The sequence below is a fragment of the Festucalex cinctus genome, chromosome 18, assembly GCF_051991245.1.
Source record: "Festucalex cinctus isolate MCC-2025b chromosome 18, RoL_Fcin_1.0, whole genome shotgun sequence".
Lineage (NCBI taxonomy): Eukaryota > Metazoa > Chordata > Actinopteri > Syngnathiformes > Syngnathidae > Festucalex > Festucalex cinctus.
Window position 1 is genome coordinate 19,455,950 of NC_135428.1, and position 26,487 is coordinate 19,482,436.

At 39.5% G+C, this 26,487-nt stretch overlaps 1 protein-coding gene across 2 annotated transcripts; it reads right to left on the bottom strand.

Moving 5' to 3' along the window:
* Nucleotides 1-24,372, bottom strand: fez1 (fasciculation and elongation protein zeta 1 (zygin I)). Of its 2 annotated transcripts, XM_077505084.1 has the most exons (11): nt 24,271-24,372; nt 24,083-24,180; nt 20,140-20,499; nt 12,430-12,517; nt 10,011-10,097; nt 8,682-8,847; nt 7,427-7,743; nt 6,228-6,308; nt 4,659-4,734; nt 4,505-4,570; nt 1-786 (listed from the first exon to the last, which is right to left on the bottom strand). In XM_077505084.1, the coding sequence occupies exons 3-11, from the start codon at nt 20,460-20,462 to the stop codon at nt 770-772; spliced, it is 1,221 nt and encodes a 406-aa protein (XP_077361210.1). In that variant the 5' UTR covers nt 20,463-20,499; nt 24,083-24,180; nt 24,271-24,372; the 3' UTR covers nt 1-769. The 2 variants fall into 2 exon arrangements, with proteins under 2 accessions (XP_077361210.1, XP_077361209.1); XM_077505083.1 differs by having other exon boundaries at nt 24,083-24,364.
* Between the last annotated feature and the right edge of the window lie 2,115 nt (nt 24,373-26,487).

The window sequence follows — 26,487 nt, forward strand, 5'->3', positions numbered from 1 at the left end:
TTAGGGTTTAGCATGTTTATTAGAATTTGCAATTTAGCAATGTAAGATCCATTTACACATCTCATATGCGAATGTTTACATCTTTCCTGGACAAGTTGACCTTCAGGGGTCGATATCCAAGGTTTAATGTGGAGCAAGTCCATTTGAACGGATTCATACGGAATACACGGCAGCCTGTCACTCTGGTGACATTAAATGAAAGTAGAAAAATCACTTTCTATCAAATGTTTGATACAAATTAAAAGAGGTTACAAAATACTGTGTATTCACAGTGAAATCAAGAAGAAGAAAGAAGAAGAATGCCCTGCACCTGAATTGTTTTTCTCTCACTCCGCTACAGTGGTCAGAAAACAGTGCATGGCTTGTGTATTCAAATAAATTCCTTTACTTTTAAACAATAGATAGAGGCTTGTCATTTATGAATGCAATGTACTCCCAATGAATTATGAATAAATATTAACCAAAACATAGGACGAAAATGCAGCACCACCATGTTATTGGTGTCGTGATCATTTATAGTGTGTCATGCTCCATTAGTGAAGTCCTTTAAAAGAGGGGTGTGGCTGTCCCACTTTGAATATTTCAGTGGCTGACTAAAGCATGAGTAAGTGCAAGGAAGGAGAGGATGAGCTCAGCAAGAGGCAATCGTCATAGGTGAGGTAAATACAACGATGTTGACGGTGTGGCGGAATGACCAAAGAGGAGAAGGGTCATGCTGCTCGGGCCGGCGACAAAAGGCGGAGTTCCCCGTCGCACCTGGTACGAGGCTTTAGGTAGGACACAAGACTGGAGAAGGAAAGCAGATACCTCATTTAGGATCGCATACAAGAGTATTCACATAGTTTGGAAAACAACGTACACATTGTTGGGGGTGGAAAGATGAAAAAGAATATTTTGTTATTGTTTCCAATCCAATCTTTACAAATTGTCAAACATTTGTCAAAAGAACTACATGCAGTGAAGGGGTCAGAAGCTGCATAAAACAAGATGCAAAATGTAAAATGACTGCAATGTTCAGTGTTGACAGTTGGTAATGTCAGTCTTCTTAAATATTAAATAGATATTTTAAGACAATGTTTTTTTTTTTAGCATATCAGTTTTTATTTAAAACTATCCATCCATCCATCATCTACCGCTTATCCGGGGTCGGGTCGCGGGGGCAGCAGTTTAGCAGGGAAGCCCAGACTTCCCTCTCCCCAGCCACTTCAACCAGCTCCTCCGGCGGGATCCCAAGGCGTTCCCAGGCCAGCCGAGAGACATAGTCTCTCCAGCGTGTCCTGGGTTGTCCCCGGGGCCTCCCGCCGGTGGGACATGCCCGGAACACTTCCCCAGGGAGGCGTCCAGGAGGCATCCGAACCAGATGCCCAAGCCACCTCAGCTGGCTCCTCTCAACGCGGAGGAGCAGCGGCTCGACTCTGAGACCTTCCCGGATGATCAAGCTTCTCAGACTATCTCTAAGGGAGAGCCCGGACACCCTGCAGAGGAAACTCATTTCGGCCGCTTGTATCCGGGATCTTGTCCTTTCGGTCACAACCCACAGCTCGTGACCATAGGTGAGGGTCGGAACGTAGATCGACCGGTAAATCGAGAGCTTCGCCTTTCGACTCAGCTCCTTCTTCACCACGACGGACCGATACAGAGTCCGCATCACTGCAGACGCTGCACCGATCCGCCTGTTGATCTCCCGCTCCATCCTACCCTCAGTCGTGAATAAGACCCCAAGATACTTGAACTCCTCCACTTGGGGCAGGATCTCATCCCCGACCCGGAGAGGACACGCCACCCTTTTCCGACTGAGGACCATGGTCTGGGATTTGGAGGTGCTGATCTTCATTCCAACCACTTCACACTCGGCTGCGAACCGCTCCAGTGAGAGTTGGAGATCCCGGCTTGATGAAGCCAACAGCACCACATCATCTGCAAAAAGCAGAGATGCAATACTGAGGCCACTAAACCGGAACCCCTGCGCCTAGAAATTCTGTCCATAAAAGTTGTGAACAGAATCGGTGACAAAGGGCAACCTTGGCGGAGTCCAACCCTCACCGGAAACGAATCCGACTTACTGCCGGCAATGCGGACCAGACTCTGGCAACGGTCGTACAGGGACCGGACAGCCCGTATCAGGGGGCCCGGTACCCCGTACCCCCGAAGCACCCCCCACAGGACTCCCCGAGGGACACGGTCGAACGCCTTCTCCAAATCCACAAAACACGTGGACTGGTTGAGCGAACACGCACCCTCGAGGACCCTGCCGAGGGTGTAGACATGATCCACTGTTCCACGGCCAGGACGAAAACCACACTGCTCCTCCTGTATCCGAGATTCGACTTCCCGACGGACCCTCCTCTCCAGCACCCCTGAATAGACCTTACCAGGGAGGCTGAGGAGTGTGATCCCGCTATAATTGGAACACACCCTCCGGTCCCCCTTCTTAAAAAGGGGGACCACCACCCCGGTCTGCCAATCCAGAGGCACTGTCCCCGATGTCTACACGATGTTGTAGAGGCGTGTCAACCATGACAGTCCCAAAACATCCAGAGCCTTTAGGAACTCCGGGCGGATCTCATCCACCCCCGGGGCCCTGCCACCGAGGAGCTTTCCAACCACCTCAGTGACTTCGTCCCCCGAGATAGAAGAGCCCACCTCAGAGTCCCCGGGCTCTGCTTCCTCAAAGGAAGACGTGTTGGTGGAATTGAGGAGGTCTTCGAAGTACTCTCCCTACTGACTCACGACGTCCCGAGTCGAGGTCAGCAGCACCCCATCTCCACTATAAACAGTGTTAATGGTGCACTGCTTTCCCCTCCTGAGACGCCGGATGGTGGACCAGAATTTCTTCGAAGCCATCCGGAAGTCGTTTTCCATGGCCTCACCAAACTCCTCCCATGCCCGTGTTTTTGCCTCAGCAACCGCCAAAGCCGCCTTCCGCCTGGCCAGCCGGTACCCGTCAGCTGCCTCCGGAGTCCCACAGGCCAAAAAGGCCCGATAGGACTCCTTCTTCAGCTTGACGGTATCCCTTACCGCTGGTGTCCACCAGCGGGTTCGAAGATTGCTGCCACGACAGGCACCGACCACCTTACGGCCACAGCTCCGATCGGCTGCCTCAACAATGGAGGCGCGGAACATGGTCTACTCGGACTCAATGTCCCCCGCCTCCCCCGGGACAAGGGAGAAGCTCTGCCAGAGGTGGGCGTTGAAACTCTTTCTGACAGGGGATTCCGCCAGACGTTCCCAGACAGAAGTCCAATAACAGAAAACCGCTCGGGTTCCAATCGGGGGGGGTTCCTCCCAATCACGCCCCTCCAGGTCTCACTGTCATTGCCCACGTGAGCGTTGAAGTCCCCCAGTAAGACGAGGGAGTCCCCAGGGGGAGCGCTCTCCAGCACACCCTCTAAGGACTCCAAAAAGGGTGGGTACTCTGAACTGCTGTTTGGTGCATATGCACAAACAGTCAGGACCCGTCCCCCCACCCGAAGGCGGAGGGAGGCTACCCTCTCGTCCACCAGGGTAAACCCCAACGTACAGGCGCCGAGCCGGGGCGCAATAAGTATGCCCGCACCTGCTCTGCGCCTCTCACCATGGGCAACTCCAGAGTGGAAGAGAGTCCAACCCCTCTCAAGAGGATTGGTACCAGAACCCAAGCTGTGCGTGGAGGTGAGCCCGACTATATCTAGTCGGAATTTCTCAGCCTCGCACACCAGCTCGGGCTCCTTCCCTGCCAGAGAGGTGACATTCCATGTTCCCAGAGCGAGCTTCAGTAGCCGGAGGTCGGACCGCCAAGGCCCCCGCCTTTAGCTGCCGCCCAGCTTACGATGCACCCGACCCCTTTGGCCCCCCTCACAGGTGGTGAGCCCATGAGGAGGGGGACCCACGTTGCCTTTTCGGGCTGTGCCCGGCCGGGCCCCATGGGTGCAGGCCCCGGTGACCCGCGTCCGGGCAAGGGAACACTAGATCCATTTTTATCTATCATCATGAGGGGTCTTGTGAGCCATGCTTTGTCTGGCCCCTCACCTAGGACTTGTTTGCCATGGGTGACCCTGCCAGGGGCGTAAAGCCCCAGACAATCATCGGGACACGCAAACCCCTCCACCACGATAAGGTGATGACTCACGGAGGGGCTAAGTTGAACAGATCTTAACTATCATCCCAAAGGAGGACATTTTGTTGTTAATTATGTGCATGCATTTTTTTTAATTATTATTTATAATGAAGTTGTTGTTGTTTTTTTCAATTCCAAATAGTTCTGAAGATAGGACTAGAGATATGACTACAAATGGAGTTCCAAAGTTTAATAAAACAAGCACTGATGGCACAGCACTGTTTTAAGTCTTTTTTTTATTATTATTATTATTATTATTTTTCCCCTTGCATTGGTTAGTTGGAACTTGGCTGAAAAAAAAATATTTCACAGGGGGTACATTTATGAAAAAAGGTTAAGAACCACTTTACTAAGATTGAATCTTTTACTAAGATCCTGTAGTATGCAATTTGGACAGGTTATATTTACCTTTTAATATGTAGTCAGTTAGCAGTGTAGGCACCTTCTCGCTGTCTTCTTTCATGGCAAAAAGAACTACATGACCAGAAAAGTTCATAGGTACAGTGATCTTGAATGTAGACATGTTTCTTTCCACGCTATTATCACTTGACTTGAAACTTACTTTTTGTGAGCATCTGCAGATCATCAACAGATGGAGGGCTGCCTTTCTTCTCATAAGGAATGACGGTGTTCAGATACTAAAAACAGTGTGAAAGGTCAAAGGGTTTTGATGCAGTATACTGTATACATATTGGCCTACTGCATTGGTACACCTATGAACCTGCTTAATGGTACTGACTTCAAACAGCAGTTAGAGTAAATTATTTACCAAACTAGCACTTCTCATTTTGGAGCAAAACAGTTTATTTGAAATAAAATTTGATAATATCTTGTAATATCTTGAATTGTGATATTTATTACAAAACTGACAATATAAATGACAAATTTTCTTACTGATTGTCTAAACAACAACCATGTTGGTTTTGATTAGTGTTTAGCAGCAGTTTTTTACTTCACTAAAAGTAACACTAAGAACTTGTCATGTTTCAGTTTTGGGGGGTTGGGTATTGGTTTAGTTTTGGGTGTTTTATGTTGTCTTTTGTCCGGTTTTGTCTCCCCTAGTCTCGTCATAGTTACCTCGTCCACCTGTGTGTGTCTCCCCTCCCCGTGTGTGTTGCTAATTAGTTCCCTCTGCCCGCTGTGTTTCCCAGGTGTGTCTTGTTAGTGTCTCGTTAAGTGTTGTATTTAGTGAGTGGTGTTTGTTCACGCGTCGTGGGAGCATTGTCTTGTCTTGTCTTGTCCAGTTGAGGTGTGCTAAGCCGAATTGATAGTGTCTACGTCTGGTCAAGTTTCTCTACGTCTGGTCAAGTTTCTCTCGTCCACACCAAGTGTTCTCTCAAGTCTCCGTGTCTCTTCAAGTCTCCACGTCTCCTCAAGTCCGTCCACGTCTCCTCAAGTCCGTCCACGTCTCCTCAAGTCCGTCCACGTCTCCTCAAGTCTCCACGTCTCCTCAAGTCCGTCCACATCTCCTCAAGTCCGTCCATGTCACCTCAAGTCCGTCCACGTCACCTCAAGTCCGTCCATGTCACCTCAAGTCTGTCCACGTCACCTCAAGTCTGTCCACGTCACCTCAAGTCTCTCCACATCATCTCAAGTCTGTCCACGTCATCTCAAGTCTGTCCACGTCAATCCAAATCTCCACATTCTGCTAAGTCATGCCATGCCAAGTCTGTCCACGTCTTCTGAAGTCTGTCCACGTCAACCCAAATCTGTCCACGTTCTGCTAAGTCATGCCATGCCAAGTCCATCCACATCATGCCAAGTCTGTCCACATCATGCCCAGTCTGTCCACGTTCAGTCCAGTCATGGCAATTAGTCCGCTCACGTCCCATCCGATCTTCTACTTGGTTTCAGTTAAAAAGTTATTCTCATTCCCGTTTGTCTCCAGGCCTTGCTTTTCCGCCATTGGGTCCATCTTCCCACATCCACATACCCCCACCATAACAGAACTAAATACTACAATGCAATCAAGTTTTATGAAAGTACTGATGTTTTTGAAACAAGACTCAAGACTAATCTAGTAGCAAATCTCTTTAGTTATGTAAATGTAAGTAATGCTTATAGTTTGATTGTATCAACACTGGTTTGCAAATACTTTTAATAACTTAAGTAAGACTGGACACACTAGTACCTGTTTCTCATTGCCTGTGCTTCCAAACGTCTGTCTGATGCCCGTCTGAAGGATGTTGGATAGTCCCTCCATACTGAAGCGCTGCAGGTCAAAACCAATGCACACAAATCAGACTATTACATGTAATACCTACTAAAATGTCTACAAAATATTCTAGTGATCTGTGATCTACTGATTCTAGAAGAATCTGAGGGATACAAAAAAAAAAAAAAAAAAGAGTCTTAGAGTAAACTCAAATACACCCTGACAAATGTTTGCATTTGTGTGCAGTACTAAGCCATCAGTACTTTAAAGACTGAAGTAATGGTATCACAGCCCGACTCACTAAGACACTATAGTGATGTTTTGCTTTGCACAGCAGGAAAATCCATTAGGTTGTTTTCCTATTAACCGGACAAGCGTAGACTGGACTGGGTTGTTACTGTCTCTAGAAATGTCTCCGACATATTAAGATCATTCCAGGAAGATCCTTTAGAGGCTAATGGGCTGAGATCCATTATCAGACAGGAACAAGAACTTACAGGCAGTCTGGTTTCATCTTTCTCTAATATATTGTGAGCACACAATGAGAATATTTAAGGTTCACATTCACATTAATAAACCTGCAACTGAAGGAAATATTATTGCAAATTTAAGATTAGATAGACATTTTTAATTTCTGGCAAAATTTTGAATGACACAGAATGATCCAGAATAGGAATGAATGGGGAATTTTTGGTGACACGTGGACATTTTTGGCATGTTGAACATTCATTCCAAGTGAATTATATATGCTGGCTAGCTGTTTTGAATTTCAAATAGGAACAATGATGTGAATCTGTTTTGGTTTAATGTGTCATTTGGAACGAATGGGGAATTTTTGTGGTGACAAACGTTGAAAATTGTTCAAAAGGAGAATTGAATGATCGGAATGTTTTGACTTTCAAAGGGGAACGTTCACAAATGTTCACTTATGTTGAATTGGGAATGAATGGAGAATTTTTGGTTGAAAATGTTGAATTTTAGGAAAATTGTGAATTTTTGGTCTGCGATATACAGTATAATAGCCTGCAAAAGTGTAATTTTTGGAATACAATTAAATTGAAATGATGTGAATCGGATGAATTACGTGGAAGTAGATACATGTCAAAATATGAGCTGAAGAAAATGGAAATAATATGTGAATGCTTTCAACATTCAAGCTAATGACTCCACTTTACCTTGACAGGCATGCTTCCTGTCTTCTCCACGCGACCAGCGGTACCAGTATTCCCCGTGTTCACAGACACCACACCCATTCCTCCCTGAAGGCTCAAAGCTTTGTCCCGGCGACGGCGTTTGCTACCGTCTCGCTGCTCCTTCTGCCTATTCTGCACCTCTATCAGTGCAGTGATGAACGTGTTCTTCACTTCTTTTTCAAACTCCAGCTCATCGCGTCGCGCCAGCTGACTGACCAGTTCCTCTGAGTACTCTCGGATTGCGGCTTCCACACGGTGAAGAAGTTCAACCAGTGCTGAACTGGGCATCAGACTAAGGCCTGCAGAAAGAAGATGTGGAAGGAAAAGAGGATTTTTTTTTGTGTGCAGCATACAATTTCTCTACAGAAAGAGGCTTGATTCACACAGATGAACTGTTGTAATATCGTCTGTAATACCCAGAGGAAGACCAAAACAAAGAGATTACAACATACAGTATCACTCCATTTCTAAAGGTTTTACATTGGCTTCCAGTCAGCTATAGAATAGGTTTAAAATTCTTCTACTGGTCTATAAGTCACTGAATGGTTTGGGCACTGAATATATATTCAAGGCTCTGAGATCTCCAGACTTGGGTCAATTAGTGAAACACAGTGTTCATAGTAAACATGGTGAAGCTGCAATTAGCTACTATGCTACACACAAATAGAATAAGAAAAGTCCTTCAAAAATGAAAAAAAAAAAAAAAAAGAAGCTGCACAAGCAATAAACAAGCCAGTGGAAACGGGGTGAATATTTGTCTTTTTCCTACTTTAGCGTGACAATGAATACACTGCAAGGTTATATAGTTAATGAGAACTTGTGAAATAAACTAAAGTGGAAAAAAATCTCTTTAACAGAATGAAACAAAAGAAAACTAACTGAACGTTCCATTACATTTCTTAAAATAGTTTCAGGATTCATTTTAAAGGTGCTTATTTCGCTATTGTTGTACATCCGTACAGAAGAAGCAAGGTCAAACTGTTGTTTGAGAATTGTAGTTTTCCTTACTTCAGTACACAATACCGAGTGATATTTTAATCTTGCGCTCGACAAAAACTCCAGAAAAAAACTTAAATAATAGAAAAACTAATAAGAACTAATCTAAAATGAATCGTTAAAAAATAAAGCTATTAAAAACTAGCAAAGCTGCTCTAAAACTAATAAATCCTAACTGAAATTGAACAACAAAAGTAAAAATGAAATAAAAACTAACAAATAATGCTATCGCATATAATACCTTCATAAGAGCAGTTGTTGTTGGAGGCCTGGGACAGTTGTCGGATCTCCTCCAGGAGGGATGGGTGAGTCCTGGAGGAGCAACGGCTGCTCTCCTCCTCATCCTCTTCTTCAGTTTCACCAGGGTCGGGGGAGTTCTCCATCATCTCTGCTATCTCCTCAATGACCTTGGAAACAGGGAGCGACTGCATGAATACCAAGTAGTCATCCATCTGTGGTGTCGAGCGAGTCAAGGACCAACGGTGTTGCCACAGTTACTCAGTTGTTTTACTGACTACTTGATTTGAAAAGTAACTTAGTTACTTTCTGATTAGACGATTTGAGAATTAATTCAGTGAATTTACTAATTACTTGATCTGAAAGGTAACTTAGTTACTTTACTGATTAGGGTAACTTAGTTACTTTGCTGATTACTTGAGCTGAGAAATAACGGTTATTTTACTAATTACTTGATCTGAAAGCTATCTTGGTTACTTTACAGATTACTTGAGCTGAAAAGCAACTCAGTTATTTTACTGATGACATTTTTTCAATTCTAACGACTTTATTACTTTATTAATTACATTCAACAGATGCCTACACTTAACATAAAAATGACAATAGATTAATGTACTGTGCAGCGACTCCAAATGTGTCATTAAGTTTTACATAGTGTTTTTAAGTTAGACAACAGTTTGTCGTTAATTTTCATATCTTGCCTGCACAAACAATTTATTTACTGTATTTCCATTGTGAAAATGCAATTTTCTCTTGTTCCTCCATTGGTAAACACAGGTGAGTTGTCTACATGCTGAAACGTGACTTGGCACATGACGTCACTTCCCCGGTGGCAGGGTACAGTTGGCGACATCCCACAATGCATTGCAATTCAAAATGTAAATAGTTCCCCTTTATTGCATTGATCTTCCACAATATACAGTTTGCTTTTTAGTTGGAAAAGGGGTGTGTTTTAAAGTGGTTGCCTCAAATCATTGAGCAACAACCAGCATCATCAACATCACTATTATTTTTTAATATAATTACGTTGAACTACAATTGAAAAGCAATGATTTTCATAGAAAATTTCATGAAATTTGTATATATTATTACTTTTGCCTTAAGTTATTTTTGTGACCACTGTGGTGGTTTCTCAATAATTTTGTTTGCATGTGTAGTTGAATAAGTGCAAACTGTACAGTTGTAATAATGTGTAAATATACACACATTCTAAAGAAATTAAAATGCTGACTTTATATAAACCTATAGCTGGTGTTACCACAGCAAACAATCCATCAATGTTGGCTTTTCACCTTTTATGTTGATTAACTGAAGGCAGCAAAAGTATACACACCTGATCGGCTGTGATGAGAGGTTCTTCGTTCAGACAGTTGGCATTGTCATTCTTTTCATTCATTTCTTCTTCCTCCTTTTCATGGATCTGGAGAATAACAGATGAAATGGAAAAGAATTTTGTAGAAACAGTGAAACTGGTTGATATGATCTGTGTTTTTTGGTTTATAATTGAAATTGGATTTTGTGACTTTTTCTTGGAACACTTTTTTTTTTTTTTTTTTTTTTTTTTTTTAATCTTACAAGAAGCAATAAATAAAGTATGTTGCCGTCTCTCAAGGCAACAAAGCAACAATCCCCTCCAGTTAGCTCACTAGTTTAGCATCCGCCACAAGGACTTATTATTTGCAGCAACAAAAGGCGCAAAAGCCAACTAGGATTCTACCTTTGGCCGCAATGTGAGTTGGGATTCTAAGTTAAAGTAATCAATTTTAAACGAAAAAGAGAAATGTCCATAAATACATTAGAAGCTTAAATTTCAAATCCAACCAGAACTCATTCGCTGCCATCAACATGATTGGGGAACGAGGAAGTCTGAGCCCTAATCTTAGTATAGTATAGTATAGTATAGTATAGTATAGTATAGTATAGTATAGTATCCATTAGGGATGTCACAATAAGGGCAATATCGTTATATCGTGATATTAAAACTGCCACAATATCGTCGTCGTCATGTTCACAATATTTAAAAGGAACACATCTGTTAAAAAAAAAAAAAGTCAGGTTGATTTCCATTTGTGCAGTTCTAGCACCCTCTAGTGGCTAGTTTATTAGTGCAATTTAATTTGCATTAGTGATGTTTTGGCCTTCTATGTTTAAAATCTATTCTAATAGTCAGATGAAGGGGAACCTAATTTGCTTGTGAAGCGATCAATGTGTGCTTGAATTAGCAACTAAGTGCCTCAATATTGTTATTAGAGATTGTAGGTGGTTTATATGCATTGCTCTTATGTACAAAAGAACTTATGCTTATGCTAATTATGTTTTTTTTTAATATATGAGCTCTTTTTTTACAATATTGTGATCTTTTTTAAATATCGCCAACACCCCCACAATATCGTGATAATTATTGTATCGTGAACTTCATATCGTGATAATATTGTATCGTGACGTTTGGATATCGTTACATCCCTAGTATCCATCCATCCATCCATCCATCCATCCATCCATCCATCCATCCATTTTCTTGACCGCTTATTCCTCACAAGGGTCGCAGGGGGTGCTGGCACCTATCTCAGCTGGCTCTGGGCAGTAGGCAGGGGACACCCTGGACTGGTTGCCAGCCAATCGCAGGGCACACAGAGACGAACAACCATCCACATAGTAGTGTATAGTAAATAGATTTTTTCCTGAGAAGAAGTTGCAGAATCAGCTAAAAATAAGTGACTAAAAAAAGAACTTATTTTAATCACAATACATTTATTTAAAAAAAAGATGTAATTACATGAATAAAAAGTTAATAAAAACTAAGTAAAAGGAACATATTTTATTTTAATAATAATTCACAAATATTCAGAATCACATTTTAATAAATAAAGCAAATATTTATGTATTTTGTTATTTATATTTAGCAAATCAAAAATTATTTATGAGGGAAATAAATTCACAATACATGTTTTAAAAAAAAGCATTGAATTCACCCATTTATTTAAAAATCAGTTAAATGAATGCAAATATTTGTGCCTCTTGATAATGTAAATGCCTGTTGGGCTGGTTAAAAAAAAAAAAAACGAGCAGGCCATCCATACTTTTCACACCCCTTAATTAGTCTGGTCCCAGTGGAATTATTGAATAAAATACAAAATAGAAGTTGATGCATTTGTTTGTAACCGATGCATTTACCTGCGTATATATTTTTTCAAAGCTTAGAAGTAGCCGTTCCAACAAGCTGAAAGGGCGACAATACAATCTTTCTATCATCCATCCATTTATCCATATAACAAGAATAAGATGCGCATTCAGCTGAATTTGACTGATGATGACTGGTTATGAGAGTCAAGTGTCAGCATCATAAAGTGCCTCAAAAGAATGGACCAGCGAGCAACAGGCCCCACCGTGTCGAGGAAATAGCACTGATCCATTAAGTTATGTATCCATAAATACAATACTTAGAAGGAGCGTGGCAATAAATGTTTCACTGGGCAAAGTATCAGGTAGGTATCTAAGCATTCACAGGTACAAAATCTTCCTCAAGATGTAGTGGTGGCCAAAAGGGTGGCCAGAGAGTGACCAACCCTGGCAACCACTTAGCTCCGCCCTGACCAAACAGAAACGCAAAGCAAAGACAGCAGCAGAAAGTGAACACAGGCAACCAACTCAAATGAAGATAAACATAAAAAGAAAATGAGAAAATAACAAATATGTGTAATGTAATGAGTTCACACTCGAGGTTAATATGAGTGTCAGTAAACTGTTCCTACCTCTTTATCAGATAGATTTCCGTTGAATCCTTCTGAGTCTGGACCGTCCCATGCAGATATGTAATTGTCAGTTAGCGCATCCCACACACTGAAATGTAACAGAAATATCCACATGAAAAATGTCATTTCAGGTAACAGAAAACCTGTTGAACAGTTCCAACAACATTGATCCTATTTTTCAAGCTACTTTGTCAACACATATTAACACAAGACTCTTCCACAACAGGATGAGACAAGATTTTAGCAAAATGTGTTCTACTAGTTTAAAGTAAATCTAGCTCTTTCTCTTGTAGCACACTCATTCAAGAGTCAAGATTTAACATTTACTTTTGCATTTGAGCAGAGCTAAACCTAACCCTGTGCAAACTAACAAATCACATGAATAAAATCCACATTGCAAAATTGCGAGAAATGGAATGCTGCGGAGAAAGGTACCAAATGCCGCGCACATAAAACAGTGCGAGTGGTTTGTGCAGCCCAGTGTAAGCGTCTGTTTGAGGAGGAATGACATAAACTAGGAGAGAAACATCCTTTGTTTCAGAGCCATCCGTTTTTTCCCTCCTCTGCTGAGAGGCTGTCTCAGGACCAGCTTGGCGCCGCCTACGCTAGGCTCGGTCACACAGTGACACTTGTTCAACTCATGGCAGTGTCTCAGCATGGTGGCATGCACCATCTCATAAAGAGGATACTTTCATATTAGGGCTGACAAAGCTAAAGCGTTAAAAGATGAATTAATCACAGAAAAATGTCGCATTAATCATGTATTAATCGCATATTAATCGCACTATTTTTTTTACGGCACTTGAGCCTTGAACGTAACCGCGGATGGTTACATTGAAGGCTGCGCAGGTCAGTGATTAGGTCAATGCACGGAATTTCCTACGCCTGTTGTTCCAAGATGAGCGGGGTGACTCCAGTTGGTGTGCTCGGTAGTAAATTTCGCTTTAAAAAACACCCCGACGGGACGTTAGATAAAACAAAAGTCATTTGCGTTTAATTAATTAATAATTGCTGAATTGCACCCAATTGATATGATGCTGTTACGTTTTGAGCAATACACGCATGACAAATGACATTCAGATAATAAAATGCGTTAATGTCAAAATATTACGGTATTTTGTATTTATTTTATATTACGCAAATACGCAAGTAATTTAGCTGATTAATCGTGATTAATCAAAATTAAAAAGTGTGATTAATCAGATTAAAAATTTAAAAATTACAAATTTTAATCGTTTGACAGCACTATTTATATATATATATATATATATATATATATATATATATATATATATATATATATATATATATATATTAGGGGTGTGAATTGCCTAGTACCTGACGATTCGATTCGTATCACTATTCACAGGTCACGATTCGATTCGATACCGATTAATCCCGATACGAATTTATAAGTCGATTGTTGCGATTTTTTTTCATTCAAATCAGTAAGCTTGTAGAGTGTAAGATTTATATGAAAATGTATTATTTATTTATCTGAAATTTCAGTCTTATAGAGGTTGTAATCTGTTTCATGTTTGAACAGCATTAAAATAAAATATTAAGGCTTAATGTTCCGTTCATATAACATTCTTCCATGTTCAATGTGTGAATCCTAAAAAAAAAAAAAAAAAAAAAAAATCGATTCTGCCGATTATTGAATCGATTCGAGAATCGCGCGATGTAGTATCGCGATATATCGCCGAATCGATTTTTTTACCACCCCTAATATATATATATATATATATATATATATATATATATATATATATATATATATATATATATATATATATATATATAGTACAGTCGTCCCTTCCTTGACATATGGGTTTAATTAGTTCGACAAAACATTCATATCTTGAATATTTTTTTCCGTGTTGAAGTTAGTGGAAATACCAGTAATTTGTTGCAAAAAAAAAAAAAAAAAAAAGGTATTTTTTATTTTTCATTTTTTATTTTTTTTAAGCAAAATAGCACTTGATTATATTCTACCCATCAATTTTCCGAAGTGGTTATTCTACTTCATTCAAAAACAAACAAAAAAAACATTACAGTAAACCTCCACCCATCATTTATACAAAACATTTGCACATTTATACAAAACTGTATTGGCAGATTACTTATTTAATTTTTACATGTAGGGTACAGTAATTTCATTTTATACTGTAAAATACATCTTTGGGCATGATTAAATATGTATATTGTGAGATGAAAAGTCAAGTTTGGGAAAAAAAAAAAAAACAGGATTGTTTACTAAACACTACTACATTGTTTGGACAATATTTTTAAGTTATCCAGTACTCACTTTAAATGTATATTATTTTTAAAAAAAATAGTTAAATCAATGGCCATAGCAAAATCACGTAAGTGCCGTGAATGCTATTTAAAAAATAATAATAATAATAATAAATTAAGAGTATTTAAATAGGGTATTTCTTGTATATTGCGCATTTCATTTATTACGCCGCTGGTCTGGAACTAAACCCAACAATACAGGGCAGATTAATACCAGAATTAAATGAGGTATCATCTGACAGATTTGTTTTGGCCTGTCCAGGATGTTTTTGGGTTGAGACTAAACGTTTTACTTCCAGCCAAACCACTGAGGCAAAAAACTATCAATGGCATATGCAAATATCGCTGTGTGAATCCCTGTTCCTGATTGGTGGACGGTTTCATGCTCGTTCAAGTTGGCTGTCCTCTTGGCTTTATCAAGTGTCACTTTTGAACGTTGTGTTTACAAACAGCAACAAAAACAAATTACATACGCACATTTAAAAAGGATGTAAAGAATTGAAATGTTTGTGCATCATAATTTAATGAATCAATTGAACGTATTGTGCTGCTTCCTTCTGGTGTACACCTTGGTCACCAGGAGCAATATCCTCCTGACTACCAGCAATTCAAATTTGTCCTCTGTAGTGGACCTCTTTAAACCTTACTATCTCCCACCCAGAGCACACGATTGAATTAACTCCTTTTGTGCTCTATAGAGGACAGAGCTTTCCAATGATACCAAATGTATAGGGGTGGGGCTTTGCTACCTTTGATTGCATCATAAAAGAAATATGGCTTCCCTCAGTGCAAACACTTTTTAGGGAAGAGGAAAAGTAAGTGTATAACACTTTTTATTGAAAAAAAATGGGCTTTAAATGTTGTTAGCATGTTTTCTATAAGACTCTGAAGAACACATTAAAGTTGTTCGAATTATTTTAACTGTATTTGAGCCTAGCATTTAAGTTTTAAAAAATGTCCTCTGTAGTGGACACATCATAGCTTAAAAATAAAAACTTATTATGATTTTATTTATTTTTTTTATTTCTTTTGCAGTATTCCAGTTACTTCACAAATATTGGGAAATATCAAAATAAACATGATTGGACAATATTTTTTTCCCCCCTGGTAGTCAGGAGGATAAAATACCGTCATGCAGACACAAAGAATAGTTTCGCATTTACTGTGACGCATCATGTATATGCCTGTGAATATTTTGATATTGTATTTGTTCATGTGTTGTTCCACTATTTTTGCTGAAATATCAATTGCATAAAGGGTCATATTACTGCAATTAGGCTAAATGTTAGCCTATGAATGGTGTTAATTATGTTTATCCTTAAGCTAGGGATCAATTGTTAATTTGTTTGGCTGTTTTATATACGCAAGGTGTAATTCACTTTGTTTTATGTTTCTTGTGTTTGACGTAATGTTAACAATAGGATTGATATTAAAATCTTGAATCACATTTTTTTTTTTTTTGAAGAATTGTTCAATATCTGCTTATTGAGAAGTGAGTTGATTGAGTTCGCTGCACAATACAGGCCTCATATTGCAAGTTTACGCTCACATGTATAAGTATTTCAAGGCACCTCTGTTCATGTTGCTCTTGATGAGGAAAACAACAGTTTTATAAATTAAAAGCGTTGTTGAAATTGATGCTACATACCTAAATATCAAGAATAATGAAATAATGTGATTTGTAAAAGTACAAAAAAAATGTCTTTAATTGTAAAAAAAAATCAAGAAGACAATGTACTGAAATAAAAATCGTTCTATCAGTATTACGTTTGAGAACCACCAGCTGATTATATAGTGACAATAGTGATGTGTAAAACTAAAGAAATAAAAAACAATGGGGGAGTGCTGACTGGTGTGTAGGGCTGGGTATTGCCGCCAACCTCACGATACGATACGTATCACGATACAGGGGTCGCGATACGATACGTATCGCGATACATATGTATCCCAATACTTGATCTTCAAGGCGATACGTATGCCGATATTTCACAGTAATTTACTTGCACGTTATAATAACAGTCATATGTATACCTAAAGGATATGTTTATTATGCTGGATGACAAAAATATTTTTGTTAGTAGGTCTTCTGGTTTACCACCAAGCGACATGCCTGGTCTAAATATGTACGCACTGCAGAGTAAGGAGTAGTTTTCGCAGACACACCGGGAAAATTTCTTAATAGCCATGAGCCAATATTAGTAAAAATATCAAAGTATTAAAATTACAGCTCTAAAATGTGCTTATTTGAAATATTTGGGGAAATAAAAACAGCATTTTTTTTCATGTAACACATTCTATTTCGTTTTTTTGAACAAAATAGAGGAAAACTGGTACATTAAGACACGTGCCACGTTAAGTTTATAAGTAAATGAATGTCGATATTCTTACTCTGCTTTAATTTTTCTAAGCAGAACACAGTGTCCAATTACTGGTGAACTATTTTTGCATTAATTGGAGGCAATTAACTTCAAAGATGCTGCTGGTTTTTATTTTTTTAGGTACAATGCAAGGTGCAAAGGGAAACGTTAACTGCCAATTTAAAGTTATCGAGCACTATCGATTCTATCGCCGGAGTATCGATACGTGTATTGTAATGAGGCCCGCAACGATATATTGCTGTATCGATTTTTTGAGCAGACCCCTACTGGTGTGAATCTACTTTTATCCTAACTCAAATCAGCGTTGCCGGCAAACTGTTGAACATTCTTCCAACATGTGATAGACATGGATGTTATACAGATCTCAACAGAATACACGCAAGTATCCTAATTCCCAACGTGCATAAGCAAATCATCACTCAAATGTTTTCAACACCTTAAGAAAATTAAGAAAATCCAATGTCTAAAGTGTGACATCATTTGCAACAAAATCAGAAGGACAAACTGTATGCAGGGCAAGTTCGAGTCATTGGCGCAGTTTGAAGAGAAACACCACATGACAAAGCTTCCCTGCTGTGCTTGCTTGGCCTGCTGCCACTGAAAAGAAATCGTTCCCTTTCATATTCCAGCCTGCTTGTCATGCTCATTCATATCTGGGATTCTTATCAGGCATCTGCAAGGATTAACGCCAAAATCTGCAGTTCTGACTTTTCAAACCCGACAGCTGATTTCACTTGATTATTCCGGTGCGTCTTCCCGCTTTGGAGTCTGTTCACACCAGGCAAACAGACAATGGATACATAACCAATGTTACAAATTTAAAGTACAACAAAGAAAAGAAAAATATTTTATTCTTTTGAAATTGATAGAACATGGTGGCAAACATTGTGGTGTACATAAATATAAAGTATGCGCTTTGACTGTGCACAGCTCTCCCCTGCCTGATAATTAAATAAGTCGCTTTCATTTAAATATATCTCAGCATTTCTTTTTTTCCTTGCACCCACAACAAGGCTATTTTTAACCAGAATAGTCCACTCCACAGAGTGTGACGACACTTGCTTGTGGGAGGGGGAGGATATAACACGGACAGACAGAAAGAGCCAAAGACAAGGAACGCACACAAGACTGCCCGCTGAATAATTCAGCATGTAGTCTTGCAGCCAAGTGGAGGATGGTCAGGTTTGCATTTCTGACTGACTGACTGGAATTTTAAAAAGTTTAACTGTACACAGAAAGCTTGTGAGGACTTGATGTTTGTGTTGGATGGCAGTAATGGACCCATCATTACATCATACATAAACTCGGTGTGATATTGGTTAATGCATGAATTTTACTGCCGCTATCACCTATTAAGCTAAAGATGAAGTGCAAAAGTGGTGCAGTGTTCAAGGTTAAAAACTGCAAAGACTTGGAAAGACTTGGCAAATAATCGATGCCTGCCCCAGGTTGACCTATTTCCCATTTGCATGTTTATCAGGTTCTGTGCATAAAAGAATAGCTTGTAATGTATAGGTTAACACTGAATCTGCCCGTTAGCTGATAAAATAAAGTTTTGCACGTCTACCTCACAGCCAAGAGGTCTGGCTTAGAATTTTGGCTTAGTCCCTCGTGTGTGGAGTCTGCATGTTCTCCCTGGTTGTCTGAATACTTCGGTTTCCAGCCACAATTTAAAAAACGTTAGGTTAAACTCATTCAAGCCCAAAAATGTGTACATACATTTTTTAATACTTTGCCCTTCACTCCCAAAAATATATTCATGTTTTTTTTGTTTTTTTGTTTTTAATGCAAGAGCATACAGAAGGCTTTGAAACAGCTTCTGACATGAAGAGGTGGCTTAAAGCAATAGTAGTTATTACAAAAAACCGCCAGCAGGTGGCAGCAGAGTATAAGAGTTCAGCCAGGGTCATGTTTTTCTTTTTTTTTTTTTTTCTTTTCAGCCAGGGCCATGTTGCAGTAAGCTCTTTGTGCCAGTGTTTTCAAAAGGAATGTGAATAATGATGAAACTTTGCTATATTTTAATGCTAATTGCTGCAAAACAAAAACAGATACAAATATACTTTTTTTCCCCTGAGGAAAGAAGAGACTAATCTTTCTTTTGGTCGGTTCCATGTTTTTATAGCAATAGAACACAATATTCTGTGGGACTTGCAAAATCAGTCAAAATCCAGTAAAACAGCCAGGAGCAAAAGGGGGTTGCTTAAGTGAAAATGGCGAATGAGTTCATTGAAGACTAGGCTTGAGGAGTAACGCAATACATGGACTGGCATTACATATTCAGAATACAATTTTTTAACAAACCGTTACAGTTACAGAAAAAAAAACAAATAGGCCTAATTAGATTACTGGTACAGTTAATAAAGAATGGGGATCATTTCGCAAAATTACTATTTCCACACGTAAAGAAAGACGCCATTGTTTATTTGAATCCTCAGCGGAACAAGTGGATAAACGTTCACAATTACCATGTAGCGCAATGTACCTTCTAACCCCACTCGCACAGTGGTTGTGAGCAAAAAGGTCTAAACAGTAAATTATGGTGAGTAAATTTGACTCTCTTTGGAGTGGGACCAAATATTTACACTTGGAAGAGAGTAAAATGAAGAATTGAAACAAAAAAGTCACTCAAGGGTTGAGGAACGAACTCACAACCTTCTATTTGGGAGACAGCCAATCTAGTCTGTTCATCAGCTGGAATCTTCCGAACTCCAAGGGTTCAATTCTTTATTTTACTCTCTTCCAAGTGTAAATATTAGCCTACTCTAAAACTGAGTATATTTGGTGCCACTCTAAATAGAGTCAATTTTACTCCACAGAATTTACTATGTTCTGTCAAAGGGAGGTGGATGAACTGGCTGTGATGTGTCCTCCGAACGTGGCCAGTTTAAAAGGTCTGTCTGTCTATCTGTCTGTAGGTCAACACTTATATACGCAAAATTTTGCTACTTGTGAGCAGATATTACCCACCTCAAACTAAATCTAATTGGACAACATTTGTGGAGAACACACCCCGTTATGAAAAGCAGTCACTCACTCTTCATCCTGCAGCCGCTCCTCATCTTCTTGGTTTTGCGACTGATTGCGTATCGGCGCCAGACCCTCGGTCTTGGTGTTGTAATTGTGGAAGCAGACGTTGAGTTTCTCATCAAACTCGTTGACCAGGTCCTCCATGGACTTGAAGCTCATCATCTCGGAAAAGTTCTCCAGCTCAGAGAAGTCCTCTCGGGTGATGGAGACCAGCGGGACATTGGTGGTGGTGTAAGAGGGGTGGTTGAGCGCTGGGTGGTCAAACTCATCCTTACGACAAGGCCGGAGGTCCTCAAACTCCTCATCCAAACATACAAGAGGGGCTTCCATGGTATCCCCTGTTGGGTCACTTTCTGCAGTACAAAAGCTGTTGAGATACAGTACAGTACAAATGTGGTTCAGTCAGGGCTGTCATTGGTCACGCACTGAGCACTGACGTGCAATTCCCTCCATTCTCACGCTCTCACGCTTTACTTTTATTTCTCACACTAGGAAAAAGTATCTGTAACCAAGATAGTATTTTGTCCAGAATAAATTTGATAGCTTCATTATTTTTCATATACAAATAATACCTTTAAAATCACATTTTGCACTTGCTGTTGACAGAAGATGACATCATGAGTGCTGAGGAAATAGGCAACGACCGATCACGGCTCACCTGTTTTCTGAGTTTGGCCATGTCGGGTTTACAAGATGAGCTGTGATTGGTCGTTACATGAGGCCTGAGCAACTGTGGATTTTGCATCTTATTTCATATTCCACAAAGGCAATATTCAACAGTATACCATGTTAGATTAGGGGGCTGCATATAACTTATTATTGCGCCTCATTTTGCAGAAGGGGACACATTGTGATCATTGAGTGCATTTTAACGCTCCGACACGCACTTGGCCTTGTGTTCTTGTATTCCCCATCTCCATGCGGCTTAAGGAAGTGTTCCTTTACTTTTGCTCAATAGCTAGTTGCGCTGGTATACATTTGCTCAACTTGGCATTGGAAATCACATTTAGGACACTGAATCCCATCATTCAACTCAACTGTATATTCATAAAGCACGTTGAAACAACCACTGCTATTTTCATGGAACCCACTTTACGTACCTTACTGTACATCTCTAGTAGCTCGAATAAAATGTTGCATGTGTGACTTTACTCATTTCACTGGCTACAGCTAAAGTAGAATTTCAAGTCAGTCAGTGGGATGAGGCTTAATCTTGATTTTCTGGAGTAGGGTGGGCTGAGTAATACAAAATTGTTTTCATCAGCTGTCCTGTTTCTATTTTTATAGCTGTTTAGTGATACCAAAATAAATGTTCGTTCTCTTTCAATGTTGCCCGTGGTCACCTATCATTTGATGTCTTACATTTGAACTAACCTTAAACTAAATTTGCATACACAATCCTTGTATGGGGGTGGATTTTGGTGGATTACAATATAAAGCCATACCATGATTGTGTCAGTAGTGCCCCCATCTGCTCAATTGACCAATATGCCAAAAGGATTTAAAGGATGTCTCCTGAATCATGTCTTTCCAAACCTAATGAGGAATGGCACAGTGTTGTCTAGACAAAGACATAATGGAAGTGGGTGGACCAGAAGGGGACCGTGTCCCAAAGGGAGTCCAATTAATTGGCTTTAGCGCTACACCACAGATAATGAAGTATCTTCACTTGAATTTGCTATTTGTTCATTTTCAATGTTACTGTTTGTCCATTTTCAATTATTACACTTATATAGAAGTGGGAAATGGTACACTGTTTGCACAAAAATACTCATCACTGTTTCCCTACCGAGGGAGTTCATTACTTTTACCCATCACTATGACACACAGGTGATTATGCGCCAGGCTGTAAATAGAGCGTAGTCAAAGTTGTGAGGTTTAATTGTTAATTGAGTACAAACAAGTCAATTATTAAAAAATAAATAAATAAATAAATAAAATCTTGATGATCACGTCATTTAGTTGTCACCATTAAGTGCTGTGATTCACCAGCAGGATATTTCTTTCTCCCTCATGCGCGGTCCTGCATCGAGACCGGTTTTCTGCTGTTACTCTGACAACAGTAAATGTTTACTTACTTTTTCCAATCACTCCACTCACCCGTTGAGAATATTTTCAGATATGTTGCCGTAGAATGAGACAGAAACTTGGGTTCTGGTATTTTGCTCAATGGTACTAAAAAAGGGTACACAATTTCTGTAAAATGTATCCAATCTATTAAGTCGATGGGGAGTTTATCAGGGAGTTTGGAATATATGTACCATATTTAGGGTTGAAATTATTTTAATAATCGTTTAATCTGCCAGATATATTTTTGATTAATTGACGAACTGGATGAAACATTTTTAAAGTCTCCGTCCGTTTATTAAAAAAATAGAACATTATTTCAAATTGACAATGCAGAAAATTCACAGACATGTATTAATTATGATTCCGTTACTGGTTTAGTTTGTCATTTGTCAGAAAACAGGCAATAATGTTGATCGTTTTCCAAAGTGAAAGAAAATGTTTGCAAATGCAACAAAGATAATAAGTCAGCTTTCATGAATATTTATTGCTGAAATACAAAGGATTTGGACAATTTTAAATGATTAATCAATTATCCAAATAGTTGTCGATTAATTTGATAATCGATTAGTTGCTGAATAATTGATTACAGTATTGTGGCATAGATAGTTCTTGGGATATGGGATATGAAAATGTATGGGAATAAACAGGTAATTTGAATTTATACAATGTAAATGCAAATATTTGTTTTCATGCTTGACTAAATGATATGAATAGTAATAATAATAATTTAAAAAAAAGGTCAGGATAACTTAGCTTCATAAACAATCACATTGAATACCTTTTTTATTATTATTTTTTATTTTATTTTTTACTATAGTAGATCAAGAATACTGGATACAGTATGTGGGTGGACGGCAAATGTGTGACTTTGATACTGTTTATTGCTGTAAGAAAGATCTGTGATGGAGGAATGCACAATGAATGCAGGGGGTGTGGCCTTAATTGCTCTCCATTATCACAGTATGCGAGCAGTGAGTGCGTGTGGAAATGAGGGATCCAAAGTGCAGGGTTGGTACATATGGATTGCATTCAACAATATCACATTCATTATACATAAATGTTTTGGTCTTACGGGTTATGTTCAAATAAAGGTAAATGAACCACATATTAATATGAAAGAGTTTATCTACTTCAGTCACCTAATCATATCCAAATAACTTCAGTTTCCTCAGAGCTCTTTTTCCAGTCATACTGTTGCCATTTTGTATATCCCAGTCTATTTTACGTACAAGTTAAATTTACACCTAAAGTGTTTATTGTGCATACGTGCTGAAAACGATACATAATGCACGTGTTTGAGCTATCATACCGCCGGTGTGTGACTAGAATGCGTGTCAGCAGATTTCTATCGAACCTTTACAAAGAGAGAATCGGCTCTGATGCACAGTGATGCACCAATCACACTTTGGTTTACAACGAGAGGAATCGTGCCATCACTTTTACAGATTGGTGTTTCAATTTAAATGGAAGATCCTGTTTTATTTTAAGAAACATTATGTATACATTTAATGGTCAGCTTATCACTTAAAGATGATGTCAATGACCTTTTTGAAAAATATCACATTGTAAATACTGGTCAATTTATTCATTTTTTCCCCCCCACATAATCATATCACATCTAAGATGGATTCCACTTTGAATCAGTATTCGGATGGGGGTGTAACGAGTAATGGTTGACAAGCAAGTGTATGTCATCAGCTCATCAGGGGAAGAAAACAAGGAGTGTGGGGGGAGGGAAGTGCGAGAAGAGAAGCTAGAATTGAGGAATAAAAGATGGAGGGGATGGTGGATACAAGGCCCTGATGGAAGGATGGTGAGGCAGGACGAGGATCACAAACACGGCCTGGTCATGGCAAAATGAATAGCAGACTGTTGATTACCTGCAGTGGATGTGATGTTCCTGTTGTGATGTTCCTTCTCAGGCACGTAGGCGGTGTCTCAGCCAAGCTTTGTTGCGAATCTCACTGATGAGCGGATGCTACATTCAAACCAGAGTGAATAAGAGCAAATACTGAAAAAGGAGGAGAATCTAGATGGCGTTAAACTCTGTCCGTATCCCTTCCCTCACCCGTTTGCCCACAGCCGCCCTTATCTGTCCTCCCACAGTCCCTTGTTTTCCCATCAATAGGCAGCCAGCCCAGCTCATGCAGCGCCTGCGCACCAAACATCCTCTGACGACATCAGCTCGCCCCTCCCTCTGCTCTTTCCTTCCCAGCATCTCTCTCCCTTTGTCACCTCCTCAATGTGAGCTTTCATGCCCAAATATAAAGGAGGAGGGGTGAAAGGACTGGGAGGCTGGGGCAAGTGGTTGTTTCTGCATCCAACTGTCAACCTCTGTGATGCTTATTCATTTTCTGTTTTCATGGACGTGAATGCATCAGTGTAGCACGGTGCCACGTAATGAAAATAAAGTCAAGTACTTTCTCTCCAGCCCAAGTAACTGCTGAATTCAAAATCAACTTGAAATTTGTAGCATTTTTAGGCTTTTTCAAATCCGTATTTCTCCATTCAGAGCGTACCTTAACTTTAAATTCTATTGAGTAATCTTTCCTAAGGGCAGATCATCAACAACAAGTAATATGAAAATATGTCCAGAATGTTTTGATTGTTGAGATGCTAATCAGATTTATTGGCAAACACAAAAGGAATGTTTCTTCATGGTCACAACCCATTCGAACGGGAAGCCTGGTGGTTCACTATTTAGAGCCCTGAAATTATCATTCATAAGCAGATGATTCTCGTGAGTTGCAAGCTCAGATTTTAAGGAATAACAAATAACATGTTAGGACCGTTTGCCAGCAGCAAAATATTTGATTCACTTAAAAACTTTTTGGGGTTCCACCCAATAGTGGTTAAATCCTTTGTGGACAAATGTAAAAAAATTTACAGGTGTGACCCGTGTCTGATTAATCTTATTTCCACCAACGTAGTTGCAGCTCTTCATTTGGTGAGTAGCAAATCCATCCATGCCTGCCTTGTCTCACACCCCCTTTTGTTTTTATCTATTTGGTTTACCAGTCCTGTGGTAGCCCAATTGACTGGTTTGTTTGAAAATCCATTTCCAATTTACTATCTTCCCATTCTGTTTGTACTTGGTCTTCTAGATTTTAGACACTGCTGACAGGGAACAACCACCATCTTTTGCAACACTGCGTAATGTTTTATCTTCTTGAAGAAGTTTAAGAATTCCCTCCTAATTCCTCCTCTGGTGGAGCCATAATTCGTGTCAATCCATTTAGTGCAACAGCTCTCCAAGGTGTGAGCAATCTTATTTAATTAACTGCTGACTAATTGTAAAATGAAATCTGATGCAGGCAGAGCTGAAAATTACCAGCTGATTCCATTATTTTTCAATTGATAATTAAATTAATTTAATATAAAAATGGTTGCTGGTACATGGACTGTGCGCTTGGATGTTTATTTTATTTATTTAGTTAATTTAATACATGTAAAGTGCATTACTTATTATTTTTAATTGTTTTTAGTTAGTATAGTTTTTCTGCAGAACTGAGTGATTCTATATATTTTATTCCTCTCCTTTCTGTAAAAAAAAAAAAAAAAAGGGACTGAATACAACTACTGTATTTTCTTTCTTGCTTTTTAAAAAGTACTTTAAAAGCAGAAGAGCATTTTTTGAATAAAAATAGTTTTGTGGAACATCTTGTGATTTTCTGATTTTTCTCCAAAATTACACATTTAAATGATCATCCTCCAGGACCGTTGAGTCAATGATGTTTGCCGGGGGGTAGTCAAGTCAAGTCAAGTCAAGTCAAGCCAAGTCAAGCCAAGTCAAGCCAAGTCAAGTCAAGTCAAGTCAAGTCAAGTCAAGTCAAGTCAAGTCATCATCTTATTTATATAGTGCTAGTTGATGGGCTGTTGTCCGGCAGGAGGCCTCAGGGACGACCCAGGACACGCTGGAGAGTCGATGAGAGTCTCAGCTGGCCTGGGAACGCCTTGGGATCCCTCCAGATGAGTTGGTTGAAGTGGATGGGGAGAGGGAAGTCTGGACTTCCCTCCTAAAGCTGCTAACCCGGCGACCCGACCCCGGATAAGCGGTAGTAAATGGATGGATAGTTGATGGGCTGTTGTAAAGATTGGTTGCTCTTTGTTTTCTTCATACATGAGGACGTTTATGTCTTTACTGCATTTGCTACTGAAAATAATTACACTGTACTCATAAAAAAAGAGCAACATTTAATCTGAAAATACTTGACGAAACACAAAAATGAATGTTCTCAGTTCAGAATGTGTATACTTTTAATCACAATATGCAAATCCCCTTACA